The sequence below is a fragment of the Macrotis lagotis genome, chromosome 1, assembly GCF_037893015.1.
Source record: "Macrotis lagotis isolate mMagLag1 chromosome 1, bilby.v1.9.chrom.fasta, whole genome shotgun sequence".
NCBI classification, from domain to species: domain Eukaryota; kingdom Metazoa; phylum Chordata; class Mammalia; order Peramelemorphia; family Peramelidae; genus Macrotis; species Macrotis lagotis.
Genome location: NC_133658.1, coordinates 512,323,261 through 512,338,570, shown reverse-complemented (window position 1 = coordinate 512,338,570; position 15,310 = coordinate 512,323,261). Strand labels below are relative to the sequence as shown.

Below are 15,310 nucleotides of genomic sequence, written 5' to 3'. Positions count from 1 at the left end.
GCGTGGGCTCAGAGTTTCTCAGACCTGAGGAGCCTAAGGATGGTGTCCACAGCTCTCCTGCACCAGACCTCTCCCCGCAGCCCCTTCCCCAAGCTCCAGGGGGACAGCACCAACACCAGCGCCTCTGCTTCCCCGCGGACCCAAGCCCCCCTCGTACAGCCCCACCACTGATCCAGCAGGTCCAGCTCTCTGGCGCTCAGACTCCCGGTTCCGATTCAACTGTTGATCTGGCTGATCTTCCCTGGGAGCTCAGACTCACCTGCCAGTATTCAGCCAAGGCTGTTGTGGGAGACAAATCCTGAGGTAGATTTTCCTCTCCTGGCTTTTCTTTCTGGGTTTCCTGGTTTGGATTTCTTTTAAGAGGTTTGTCTCATGTGATAGATGGGGAAGACATCAGGAGACTTTAGAACTGTGCCTGTCTTCTCTCCGCCATCTTGCTATAGCACCTCTCTTAATCTTTAGATCTAATAATATTTTAGAAGTATTATATTCATTTGGCCTATTTTTTAATTTAATTTTGTTAAATTTTTGGAATAAAACAAGATTTCCATAACATAGTAGAACAAAAATATGATTACATATGAAACTGCTTATCTTTTATGTACAACTAATTATTACATTTTTTCTTCCCTCCCTACCCCCACTCTTAGAAATGACCACTCTTAGACACAAATAGGTGTGTGTGTGCATATATATATATGCACTCACATATCCATATACATGTATATACATATTTATGCAAAATTATTCTATACATCTATTTATTTGTTCATTCTCTAGATGCAGATAATATCTTTTTTCATAGTTATATTTATAGTTTTTTAGGTATTTTTAATAGTCCAAGTCATGCTTGAAACAATATTGCTCCTACTGGACACAATATTCTCTTAGTTTTGCTAATTTTACTCTTCATTATTTCCTGCAAGTCTTTCCATGTTTTTCTAAAATCAGCACAGTAGTATTACACCATAATCATATATACAACTTACTCAGCATTCCCCAATTGATGAGCATCTCTGCAATTTCCAGTTCTTTGCCATAACAAAGAGAACTGTTATAAACATTTTAGAACAAATAAATTCTTTTTTTTTTTTTTTCCTAAACGTATTTGAATTTAGATCTAGTAGTAGTATTGCTGAGTCAATGGGAATACTCTTTGGACATAATTCCAGATTGCTCTCTCTCTGGATAATTTCAATTACGTTAAATTAAAAAGATTTTGTACAAATAAAACAAATATAGCCAAGAACAGAAGGAAAGCAGAAAATTGGGGCAAAATTTTATAGACAATTTCTTAGATAAAGGTATAATTTTTCAAATATATAAAGAACTTTTTAATTCTTTAAAAATAGGAGTCATTTCCTAATTGATAAATGGTCAGAAGTTATGACCAGGTAGTTTTCCAATAAGAAATCAAAATAATTTATCATTATATGAAAAAATGCTCTAATTAATGATTAGAGAAATACAAATTAAAACAACATCTAGATATCATTTTACTGTGTCAGTTTGGCTAAGATGATTGAAGGGAAAGTGACAAATATTGGAGGAGATAAATCATGTAAATATATTATTAATTAAAATACTATAAGGGCCCAAATTACCTCATATGTCTCATGGTTCAGTGTCTCCACAATAACATTATCACCTGATTGATCAATATGAAATACAGGCCTTTCCAGCTTTATTCGATCTCCAAGAAGTTCCATTATCCTCTCACTAACTTGACTAGAACCTCCAATAAACTTCCTTTCCTGTAAAAGAAAGACATGCCTTAAAGAGGTGGGAGAGAGGGAAAAGGAAATAGAATGCTTACTTCATCCTCTCCATGACTGTCCTTATCATCATACTTTCCATTTCCATTTTGTTCTTCCCTTCTCCTATCCTCCAGAGGCAGGTTTAAATTTTTATTGGCTGACTGACTGACAATGTGTCAAATATAAGACAGGGAGAAAAAAAATGAACAATTATTATTTGTTTTGGACATCAAAATTCAATTAACACAGGCAAAGGAATAAAGAGAGGTATAGAAGAAAGAGAATGAACATGTTATAAGAGGGAAGTCACAAAGTGCTCTAGAGAAACTTCCAAAAAAATTTTCATTTACTCAGAAGAAAAAAAATTGCCTTCAATGTCTCAAGAAAGGTTTCCTCATTACACTTCAGTTCGGTTAAATAAAATATATTACTCTAAAGCCTATATGTTCAATTAGTTGAGGTGGACTCATCACATCCTCTTCCAATGTCTTTCCCAGGTACTTTTCCTCTCTTCTTCATATTGTTGAAAAAAGATCTTTGAAAGAATAGAGCTCTTACAAACTGATTAGTGGTGGTAGCGATGCCTAGAAGAACAATAGACTTTTTTGCCTCTCTGTTGATTTTGATAAATTTATCTTGAGTTCATTGGCAGTGGTGGTCCATAGGTTGGTGCTATGTAGCAACATTAGGAAAAGGGTATTATTAAACATAAACAAATTTGAGCACTTGTATTCTTGGCAAACAAACAAACAAAATAAATAAATAAGATCTTGGGTAATTGCTTCTATCACTTCCTAGCAAATGGAGGGAGAAAGGAATTGGAAGCAGTGTCAGATTTTATATTCTTGGTTTCAAAGATCACAGCAGATGGCAACTGATCAAATTAAAAGATGTTTGTTCCTTGGAAGGAAAATTATGGCAAATCTGGACAGCATACTTTAAAATGCAGAGAAATCCCCTTGCCAACAAAGATACATAGAGTCAAAGCTATGTTTTTTTCCAGAAGCAAAGTATGGCTATGAAAGATGGCCTAAAAGGAAAGTCAAGTTCCATAGATTCAAAGCTTTTGAATTCTGAATTTGAGAGCTGTTTGGACAGCAAGGACATGGAATCAGTCAATATTTAAAGAAATTAATTGAGACTATTAACTGGAAAGTAAAATAATAAAACTGAAACAAACACTTTGACTACATAAAAGATCCTGAAATTGAATTAAAGGAAAAAAGAAAAGGAGATGACAGAAGATGAGATGGACAGATAGTATCATGGAGGCAATGAACTTGAGTTTGAGCAGGCTTCAGGAGAGTAGAGAATAAAAGGACCTGAAGTTCATTGGTTCAGAAAGACACAATTGCACAATTGAACAACAACAATAATATCAACTTCTTGGCATCTATGAGATCCCAGATGGAACTCCAATTTGGGTTAAAAAAATTGTTCTGTCTTTTCTAGATACTAAAAAAGAAAGCAATAAGGTTATTTTTAAAAAACCTACACTATCTGACATTATCTAAAGGTCATAAAAAGTATTCTTATGGATTTTATATTTAAAAATTATACAAATTTCTTTACTTTTTAAAAAAACAAATCTTTCTGAGTATGTCAATTTGCCCATTTTTTGTTTTTACTGTTATTTGTTCTAGAGTTTCATAAACATTTTCTTAAGTTTTTCTAAAAATCTTTGTTTTCATTGATTCCATATATGTAATTGCAAAAATGAACACTTTTAGATTTGTTTTAAGAATATACTACCAGTTTATGTTATTCCTGAAAGCCAATCAACAAACAATGCCTTTCTTAAAATATAAGAAAGCTCAAATAACCATTCTCTTTGCGCTCTCTCTCTCTCTCTCTCTCTCTCTCTCTCTCTCTTCTCTTTCTGGGTGTGTGTGTATGCATGCTCTGTTCTTTCATAATGAAGTAATTTTCTAACTAGAAATATCTGTTGATAATTTTGAGTACCTGTCCTCCATTGGTTGTGGAAATTATTCTGGTTGTACCCCCACACTGCTTCACGTACCACAGGAACCAGAGAGCAGAGACTTCATGTGTCTCAGCAGTGACACAGAGATTCACAAAGAGAATGGCAAGTTGTTTGGCAGATCTATATGGGAAACAAAAGTGGAATTATCACTCCAAACATCCTCAGGGGAGAGTACTTAATTTTCCAATAAATGTTCAAATAAAAAACTTAGGTGGCAAGATGAAAATTAATATGGTCAAATTCCTCGGTAAGGTCATGTTGAGAGGAAACACGGTGTAATGGATGGAACACCGAACTACTTGGTTGATATTCTTTTCACTGACACTTAAAGCCCAGTTGCCATCCCCATACTCAACAAACTCCAATTATTCCCTTTTGTTACCAGGATTAAAAGCATTCAAAGACCTTGACCATCTAGTCTTCCCCTACCCCAACCTTTCCAGCCTTCTCCCACCTTATTACTTCCATCCCTCAACCCACATGTTCCCTTCAATTCAGAGACACTAGTCTTCCAGCTTAACATTAGCTATTGCCTCAGGACATATTCTCTGGTTGTCTTCCATGCCTGGAATACTCTTCCTCTTCATCTCTACTTTCTGGCTTTCTTCCAGTCCCATCTAAAATCCCACTTTGTGTAGGATAATCTTTCCCAATCTCTCCATAATAATTTACTATTTATCTTGCCCATACCTCACTTGCACATACTTATTTGCTTATTTACTCCATTAGATTGTTAACTCCAGGAGGGTAGGGGCTGTCTTTTACCTTTGTTTGTATCCCCAGTGTTTGGTACATTGTAGGTGCTTAATCAGTAATTATTCACATACAAATAAGGAACCAACAGTTTTAAAGAGATTCTGGGCATTGAGAGATTTAGTGATTTGCTAATGATCACAAACCTAGTTATGTGTCAAGAGACAGTAAACTCTGGCACCCTGCTGCTCCTTACATTGATGAAACTCCACAAACTCTACTCTAACTTGGTTTCCATAATGCTGTTCCCCAGTCATCTCGACAATATGCCACCATAGACATACTGCCCCTCTTCAATCCCCCCACCTCTTTCTTCTGTGTTTCATTCCTCTATTACAATATAAAACCCTTGAGGACAAGGACTTTTCTTTCTTTTTGCACCTGTATTCCTAAAACAGCATAGAATCTAGTACACAATTAGTGTTTGATAAATGCATTTTTGATTTATCATACTTTTAAAAATATTTATTTTCCTTTTACCAATCATATCTTACTCAAAGTTACTCTTGAAATATACATAGTATATTCTCAAATGTCTCCCAATATTTCTGTTACTACAATATATTTGTGATCTCACTGATAGGGTACTCTAACCACTGGAGACAATTCATGCTTTTTGATCTTTGTAACTTTTGTTCAGATGCTTCTAAAAATCCCTCTTAGGTGGTCCACTCAATGTGTTTTTCTTTTACATTCCCAGATCTTCAAACATTTCCTGGATACTATTGGCTATCCAAACATTATCCCTCACATTCATTAGCCTACATTTCTATGATACTGCATTTTTCCTAATAATGTTTTCCTCCAGATTAATGTTTTAATTTATTTTTTCTTAATAATATTTTAATTTTCCTAAATTATATGCAGGGTCAATTTTCAATAATCATTTTTGACACATTTTTGCATTTCAAATCTTTCTTCCTCCCTCCCCTCCAAGACAACAAAAAAAAAATATATGAGTTATACATGTACAATGATAATATCTTCAATCCATGTCTTCTGTACACTTCTTGGTAGGCTGAGACAACATATCTCTTCACTGCCCTTAAGTTTTATTTCTGTAACATCTACAGTTAAATGTAAAGTGTCCTTTCAGGGCCCTTTATTAAATGTAATTTTATTGTATAATGATTAATAAATGATATGGTTAGTATTTTTGTTTTTCTACACTTTGGGGGGAGATCTTTCCATCCTGATAGATAGTTAATTTTTGCAAAGTGTCAAATACAACTGAAAAGTACATAAATTTCTTTCTGTCCTTATTAAGCAATTTCCAAAAACCCTTCATTCTAATATTCATGTTTAATCTTCTTTATTGTTTATTTTTCATTTATATTTGTCTAAGTCTAAAATAGGTACATCAAGGTTCTCCCTTATAGTTTTATTGTCTATCCCTCCAATTTTATTATTTTTCCTTTAAGAATTTAGATACTATGCTATTAGTTGCACATATATGAAGTATTGATATTATTATCTATAGTGTCTTTAAGCATAGTTTTATTTCTCAATTTATTTTTGAGTTTATGATTAACAGAGTTTTATAGACATCACGATGACTAATTTTTTTGTTTAGTTGAACTATAATAAATTTTGCTCCAATTCTTCATTTTTACTTTATGTGAATCTCTTGTTTCAATGTTTCTTGTAAACAAAATACTGTTTCTGTTTTCAATCCATTCTATCCTCTTATTTTATACATGAATTTATTTCATTTTTATTCACAATTATTATTTTCAATGATGTGTTACCCTCCATGCTATTCTTGTGTACTTTGCTTTCACTTTCCCCTTTATAAGAAGTAAATGGTGAAAGAGTATGATTATACACTTATGATTGTATAAGTAAAGCAGCTTGCTTCCTCTCTACTAGACTCTTTTCTTCTTCCCAAACTTTATCCCATATTTTTACTCTTTCATTCTTTCCTTTTAATTCCCCTCCATTTTCCTCCTTCCCATAATCAAAATTGTTCTGTGACTTCATAATAACTTTTCTGGCCTTCTGTCTCTTGTCCCCCACCTCTTCCTTATCATTGTCCTCTTTATTACTCCCTTAAATTTAAGGCATTTCTGAACTAAAATCTACATAATATATATAATTGTGCTTAAATTTCCTTTATTTCATGGGATGCCCATCTTTCCTCCTCTTTCTTCATGATGATCTTCATCTTACAAATGTTGATTATGCAGTAGTGATTTCCCTTCTCTTCTTCTTTTCCATTATTCTATCATTTTTGTCTTCTAATTACTGAAGGATGGCTTTCAGGCATTTTATTTCATTGTGATTTTATAAAAGATCTCTATTTCTCAAATTTGTTTTGTGTATGGCTTTCAAATTTTCTTGCAGTAGTTTTACCTCATTTTGTCAACTCTTCTATTGTTGTGCTTTTGAGTATCGAGTATGTGATCCTGCTTTTTCAGAAAATCTATAGTTTGAGAGAAATTATTTTCTTGTTGGTATTTTTTCTGATATCTTTGAGAGACCTAATTTCTATTTTTTTTGTTACCTCTTCTTTTAGAAAAAAAAATTTCTTCTAAAATCATCCTAAAGGTCCTTTCCCTTGCTCTCTATGACTTTTGAGGTATATTGTATTAGTTGCTGGAAGACTTTTCTCTCATCTACAGTCTTCAAATAATCTTATTTTATTCTATGGTTCTTACATTCTTTGTATTGTAGTCTCTTCAGAGACTTATTTTTCTTTATCACTAGTCTTTCTGCTATTTTATTATGATGAATTTTTTCTTCTAGGTGATCTTTAGTTTTTCCTGGCATATCATGAAGAACTAAATTTAAATATAATCTCTCATTCATACATCTTACTCAAAGTTTCATGATTAACTTTTGAGACAACTAATTCAGTAAAGTAGGTAGGATAGAATGCCAATTTCAGAGTTTAGGCAACAGATGTAAGGAAGTAGAGAAAGTTAATAATTCACAGACATGATTTTCAATTTGTTTCTTTCAGTGAAATAAAGGAGATGTAATAGTGGCTAAATGGGGTGAAAGGTCAGAAATGTCAGACTCTACTCCCCTTTAGTATTGCAGAAACCTTAACATGTATGTAGTAGCTAGAAAAGAGCCAATGGAGAGAGAAAGATGGAAAGAGAGTGATATGAGAAAGGAGTGATTGTCAGACTTACATTACAGAATAATCAAGTGGGTATGGGATCAAAGGATCAGGAGTTAGTTCGAACAGGGGGCAGGTATAAATTTTCTTCTGTGAATGAAAGGAAGGAAGGCAAAGTAGTTTATTATTCTGAAGATTTGGGAGAGATAAAATGAAAGTCCTATCATTGAGACCTTTAGTTGTAGCTCTGGTTAAAATCCTCATATTCATTATATTCATAAAGCTTCCCAATCTATCTACTTTACAAGTTATAATTTTTAGATGTTGAGTAAGTTCTATGCAGCAGTTGAAGAAGTTCTCTCTTCAGTATGAACTGATATTGAAAGGGCATTTGCTCTAGGAAAAAAGTTTACCCTTATTTATAAACTTTCTAGGCTGAATTCTCTGTTGTACAGTTCAATTGTGTATTCTGATTAAAGACCTTCCAATATTCATTGTATTCACATATTTAATTATGAGCTCTCTCAATCTGATGTTGAATAGAACTTCAGTTGAAGGCTGCTTCATATTTACTATATTCATAAAGCTACTTTCCATTATGAATTTTCTGATGGAAATTAAAGATTATATTCAGAAGAAAAGTCTTCCCACCCTCATTACATTCACAATATTTCTCTCCAGTGTGAATTTTATGATGTTAAATAAGCTATGAGTTTTGTTGCAAAGCCTTTTATACATTCATTTCATATAGGTCTTCTCACCACTATAAATCCTCTCATGATCAGTAAGAAATGTGTTTCAGCAAAAGACCTTCCAATATTCATTACATTCATATGATTTCTTCTAGCATGAATTCTCAGATTCAGAAAAAGGTGGGTGCTCCTATTAAAAGTCTCCCCTTATTCATTCATTCCACATTCTCTCCCATGAATTCTATATGTAAATAAAGTTTGTATCCAGCAGGAAGCTTTCCCCACATTCATTCCCATTCACATGCTTTCTCAACACTATTAATTCTCTGGTGTATGTTCTTAAGATGGGCTCCTATTGAAAGTGTTTACACATGACCATGACTTCATGGAGGTTATGTCATGGCATTCAAATGAGTTGGATTTAAGTGAGGGGTAATGTGTAAAGTCATCAGCCTCACTTTCTCCTCTGGAGTCATCTGGGTCCAGTGGTCAGATATGAATCAAGACAACTGGAGATGATCCTATATGCAGTCCAAGAATTTGGGCTTGAAGCTAGATCATTCCAAGATCAGAGTTTGACTGAGTCAACAACCATCCAGTTATTAAGATTAGGTCAAACAGAGAGATGAGAATTATCTGCTATTGAGCAAGGTATGAGTACTACTGGAAGAGCTTCTTATAATTATCACATTTTGTAAGTTTTCTCTTCAGTTTGCAGTTTCTGAGTTTCAGTGAAGTTAAAATATAACTGAAGGATTTCCACTCTCTTACTTAAGTGATATTTTTTTTTAGTAGATTTTATCAATTTCTGAGTATAATCTAAAACTATTTCAATATGTATCACCTTTGGGTAAAATATTTTCTAATGATGCACCCTAGTGTGGAAAATGTACTGCTCCTGTATTAGTAATTCAGGCATATTTACGATGGTCAAACCTCTCCCTTGATTAAGATGGATTATTTTTACTAGTATAGAATGCTCCTCCTTATTGTTCTGCTAGAACTCCTACCTGGTAGAACATTGCCAGGACTCTTGCAACTTGATGATATAGATACTAATCATGGAAAAGCTTCACAGGAATCTTTCTAGGAATAATTTTACCACAGAAGGGCACAATTTGGGAAATGGTTCTTGATTTTGGGGCCTAGTCTTCTAATTTGCAAAGGAGATTGAAATCTGAATTTGAAATCACATTCAGGGATATCCCCCACTTCCGGCATCTAAAGTTTTTCCCCCCTTGCTCCAGGTAATGGAGCATATCTATTGGAAATGACAAGTCCCCAGGGGAACTAAGTTACTAAAGTTGTCCTGTATTACCTTGCTTTGATCTGGGTGCTTTTACTCTTCCATAAAGTTCACAGCCACATCCTGGAATATCATTGACTTCTGAGATTACTGATCCATTCAGAAAGAAATCTGAATATATGGGTCCCAGGAACCCAGAGGTTAGAATTGGAAGCATGTGCACTGGTTAGGTATTCTAGGGTCCTCTGGGAGACCAGAATCCCTATTCTAGAACCTTAGGATTCTAGAAGAATCAGCTAGAAGTGGAAGTGATGTGTCTGTTCTGGAGGACAAAGATACCATTTCTGGAAATGGTAGTACAGAAGCAAGTCTAATGCAAGTACATGCACCTTCCTCCAAAGTCAACAGCCTTGGTGGTCTGACCATTTAAGTCAACAGTTCTTGGTGTCCCACCTTCTCCTTTCTTCCAGTTCCTACTGGGTTGCCAAGGCAGAGAGATGAAGTCTCTAACCCTCTGCACACAGAGACTGCTCAAAACCTTTGCCTTTTCTCCTCTTTCAATTTGTCTTCTAATACCATTAAATCACAACAAAATGATACATAGACCTACTGTCATTTAAATCATGAAGACCCTTAAAAATATTAGGGTTCTAAGAAGACATTTGTTTCTTGTTGCCATAATAATAATAATTTATTCCCAAGTATTCCCTTTCAATTAAACTTATGTGTGTACTATGTGTTTCAGCTCAGATGCTACCTTCTTCAGAAGGTCTTGCTTGGTTCTCCTCCTGCTGCCAGTACCTTCCTTTGAGATTACCTTTCATATACTGTTTCTCTTTTACACACTTTTTTCTTTTGGCATGCTGGCTGCTCATTTAGACTGAAAGCTCATCAAGGGAAGAAACCAAATTTTTAACATTCTTTGCATTCCCATTATTCAGCACAGTGCCTAATACCTAGTAAGTGTTTAATCAATAATGTATATTAAAGGCTAAATAAATGCTTGTTGATTGATTCAAGAGTTAGAATTTGAATTCTAAAAATCCAGATTTTTTTCCATAAGACCATATTCTCCAGGTTCACCTATTTTATAACTATTCAGCAATTATAAAAATCATCATTCACTAGCTGACAGATACATCTCATGAATACGGAAGCTAAACTTGCATCTTTGTAGTTAACAGCAGTCTTTAAAATATTTCAGTTCAGTCTGATAAGGCAGGCAAATATGGAATAAAAAAAATAGAACTGAGAGACACACGATTCTTATTTGGATTTTTACCAGTAACTGACATGCAAATGACTTTGGGCATGTTATAATTTCTGGATCTTTCTTTTTCTTTACCTATAAAATGAGGAGACTTGACTTGCTTTTGTTTCTAGGACTCAAGTATTTATTGAGCATCTCCTAATGATAATCTGTACTGTAATGAATATAAAGTATTAGGTATTGTCCCTGATCTAATGTCAGCAATTTCACTGAGGAGGTAAGATCTTCACTGAATTATTGTTGTTGAGTTGTGTCTGACTCTTTGTGATCTCATTTAGGATTTTTGTGGCAAAAATACTGGAGTGATTTGCCAATTCCTGCTCCAGTTCATTTTACATATGAGAAAACTAAGGTAAACAAATTAAAGTAACTTCCCCAGGGTCACACAGTAAGTGTTTGCAGCCAGAGTTGAACTCAGGTCTTCCTGACTCCAGACTGGTCTTCTATCCACTGCTCTACACTTAAATTGAAATAATAAGTCATATATGACTATTATAAGCTTTTTTTGTGTGTGGAGAGGAACAAACATCAGATAAAGAGTCAGGAGAACTATGTTTGAGGCCCAGCTCTGGCATTTATTATATCTGTGACCATGGAAAAATTCTTTAAACTCTTAGCAGGAAAATTCAATAATCTTTGCACTACTTATAATGAATATGTTATAGGATTATTGTAAGGAAAGAATTCTATAAATCTTAAAGAATCTATTTTCATTTCTGAATCATTAATAAATAGTATTTTGGGCAGAACACTTAGAACAATACTTATTTACAACAGTAATAACACTAACATTTACATAGCATATTAATATAAGATTGCTTAGCAAGTACATTGTTAACACATTGTGGGAGCCAAGTCTTTGAGGATGTCTTGCTCTACTGAGTCTAATTAATGTCTGTTTTTCTAAAAATCAATAAATAATAATCACAGCAGAATCTTGTATTTTTCATACATCTCACTGAATTGCAAGGTGGGGAAGATAGGATGTGTTATAGAAAATTGTTAATAAAAATATCAGTCCCTGTGGAATATTTTCATTGAGGATGTCAAGAACTACAGATATACACTATGCTCATAAAGATCTATGCAGATGAAATATGAAACATTAGGACCAGGACATGCAAAGTCTCCTTAATCCTTGATCATTTACATTTTTCTGGAACACCAACAGTGATAATTTGAGATATGATCATACAAAATCCTTTGGCAGATAGAACCAGAGGGAACTTTGATCAGTGATTTTCATGCATCAATATTGTTAGGAATAGTGCCCAAATTGTGTCACACAATGAGATGGGCTACCATAATATGAATTTACTAAATAGAAGTAATAGGGCAAAGCTGTTTCTTTCAAGACTAGAGGAAAAATCAGGTCAAATGTATATTTCCTGGACTCTATTTCCCCTTTCATTTGTCATTCCTATTTTTATCTATTCCCTTCTTTAAGACTATTTTTTCAAACTGATTTATTAGCTCTTTCAAAATGGATAATCTTAACTTGAATTCTCTCCAGGGTCTTTTTGACCCTATCTTTCTTCCCCTTTATCTTCTCACAGTCCCACTGATCATTGTAATCAATAAGAATATTGTAGATATCAACTTTTTCTTTGGAGAGGCAATTGGGATTAAATGACTTGTTCAGGGTCACACTGCTGGTGTCAGGTGTCTAAAGTCATATTTGAATTCAGGTTCTCCTGATTCTAGGGCTAGAGCTCTATTCACTGAGTTACCTGGCTGCCCCAATTCCCTTGCAGGTCCTGACATCACCTCTCTGATATCATGGTCATTTTTAAGAACAAAGGACAAACACCAGATATCAGTCTAAATATGTACTACTGCCTGCATTTTCCTTCTGCTCACATCATGGGTTACTATATCCCCTTATCAGAGACTCATAGTACCACCATTAAAATGAATGACCCTCTGAATCAAGACTATTCTCAGATTGTCCTTTTAGTTAGAAACAAAGACACCTCTGTGATCTCATAGATCCAGACTCTCTCTCCAAAATTACATTGATACACATTACAATCCTACCATGCCTTCTTTACTTTTGTTTTGGTTAGTCTGTCTTTCTATAAATACTCCATAGACACACTTACCATCCTGTAGGTCACCTCTGGCTCTTTTAAAATATCAGGGGTATGTATCACTGTAGCATTCAAACTTGTCTATCTGTAGTCTCTCATTCTCATTACATTACTAACCATCTCCTTTGCTTGTCACATACACCCTGCATGTTTTCCCTTACAACTTATAAAATACTAATGATCACCATTATCCACATCTGTTCAAACCCATCCTACTTGATGAAACAATCAGTCAACAGTCATTTATTAAGTAGTTAGTGAGCTAAGTGATGGGGATAAAAATAAAAGCAAAATCATGGTCTCTGTTCTCAGAGAGCTCAAATGAAGAGGCATACTTCTGGTGAGATAACATGAAGGCCAGTTCCAAAATAGAATTGATTTGGTGGGAGAATCAAGAGAAACAATCATATTCCATTTCATGAACAATGACTCCCAATTTTCCATATGTATTGTCCTCCATCTTATTTTTCTGTAAATAATCCATGAGAAATTGGATGGTGAAAGCCATCTATTATTTCAAACATTTCAACTGAAACTCACTCTTCCCCATTCCCAAATTAGAAAAACCCTAATCTTTCCTCCATTTAGAATTTAGATTACCTAATTTTGTATCCTGATCTTTTAATTGGTCTTATTTAATTGATTGCTTTTTCTTTTAATTGGTCTTATTTGATTGATTGTTTTTAATACATAAAAATCTGTTTCACTATGTATTCAGAGTTTTTGGATTGATAAGGAGTCTAATGACCCATCTTTCATGGTTGTTTTGCTAATAATAAAGCTAATACTTCAGATTGTGTTTACTCAGTTATTATAATTTCCACCACAATGTTCGCCTATAACTTCCTAAAATGAGGTACGTCTCATTCAAAACAAATGAAAGAATGGGAAAATCATATAGCAGCTATTTTGCAAGATACATTTTTTCCATTCTCTTTTTCCTGCATGACTTGCTAATTTTTCTTCATGAAAAATCTTTCACATGTAATCCAGTATGGAGCTGAGGATGAGCTTATACATTTAAGGGGATTTGTTTTAAATCTGCCTCTGTTTCTAATCAGAGTGATTGCTTATACCACCAAATGACCAACTGCTGAAACTGCAAATGTTATGATTCTTAACAGTAATTACCTGTTTTGTTAATTGTGTTTTCCTTATTTATTGCTCCCCTTAAATGGTGCCCCAGGATCTACCAATGCAATGAATGATAAGAGAACACTATAGCAAATGATATTTTCACTGTAATGCAATATTACAAATGAATGTTTGGGTATTTTCTTTTGATGGATGACAGACTTCTTTGACAAGAAAGATATTGCACAGCAATAGCTAACTTCATTTACTTTGGGAGATATTGCAAAATTCTCATAAAAATTAACTTAAAATCACAAATTAAATTTTTTTTTTAAAAGTTATGTTATCTAGGAATTTGGGGAAGTTGGGGTAGAGAGATAATTATAAAAAAGAACCAAGCATAACAGCCTGTCAGCAATTATGCTGCATCTATTGATTCTAGTCCTACATACACACAAAAACAAGTTTCCATACAATGGAAGGAGGTCCTTTGCTGATGGAATCACTGATCAGCTTAAAATAATTTTAAGGTAGTCACTTTGTTTTTCTGGGCCTCGATTTCCTCATCTGTAAAACCAGATATTGTATTAGATAATGTCCAATTAGGTTAGAAATCTGGCTCTTAATCAGGCAGATTTCTAACATAACCTATAAGTTCTTAGGAATCCAAGGGATCAAAAAGGATATGAAAAGATTCAGGATAGTTTTCTGGACCTACATCTTCCCTGATTTATTCCTTTCAACCTAACACTGTGGTAAAGACTGGCCAAATATTCTTCATTTTAATATTATCAATCAGATTTTGGTATCTAGGTGGTATCCAGAGCACTAGATCTGGAATCGGAAAGACCTGACTTCAAATCTAGCCTAAAACACTTACTAGCTGTGTGACTTTGGGCAAATCACTCTTTGTCAGTTTCCTCATGTGTAAAGTGGGCATAATAGAGGTAAATCCCAGTGTTATTGTGAGGATCAAATGAGATAATAATTGTAAAGCATGTAGAATAGTGTTTCATATATAGTAGACAATATGTAAATCTTAGCTCTTATTGTTATCATTATTTCTTTGTACATGAATAAGGAGGCTAAGTGGGTTGCTCAAGGTTAGAAAACTAGAAAATAGTTGTATTAAATTCCAAATCTAGTGCTTCTCCCAGTATAGCTAATGAATTAATACTAAAAGAGGACCAGAAATAGATTATAATCATGATGGATGATTGTGTAAATAATGTTTTTGAATTATGCCTTCAGGTCTATAAATGAATAAGGATATGTCTGATAGTGTGGGAATTGAGTTCCAAAGAAATTATGAAAGCATACTACCAAAACCAGCAATGGAAGACTTTTCCAAATTGTTCCTTTTTTTCCATCCTGTCTTGG

General features: G+C 34.0%; 1 protein-coding gene across 1 annotated transcript in view; it reads right to left on the bottom strand.

The window, feature by feature from the left end:
• Nucleotides 1–15,310, bottom strand: part of LOC141506931 (amine oxidase [flavin-containing] B) — a 126,912-nt gene that overhangs the window by 36,601 nt on the left and 75,001 nt on the right. Inside the window, exons 6-7 of the mRNA XM_074214143.1 lie at nucleotides 3,720–3,861; nucleotides 1,605–1,754 (exon numbers count right to left, since the gene is read on the bottom strand). Of these exons, the coding sequence (XP_074070244.1) occupies nucleotides 1,605–1,754; nucleotides 3,720–3,861 (292 nt within the window). The remainder of the gene's footprint in view (nucleotides 1–1,604; nucleotides 1,755–3,719; nucleotides 3,862–15,310) is intronic.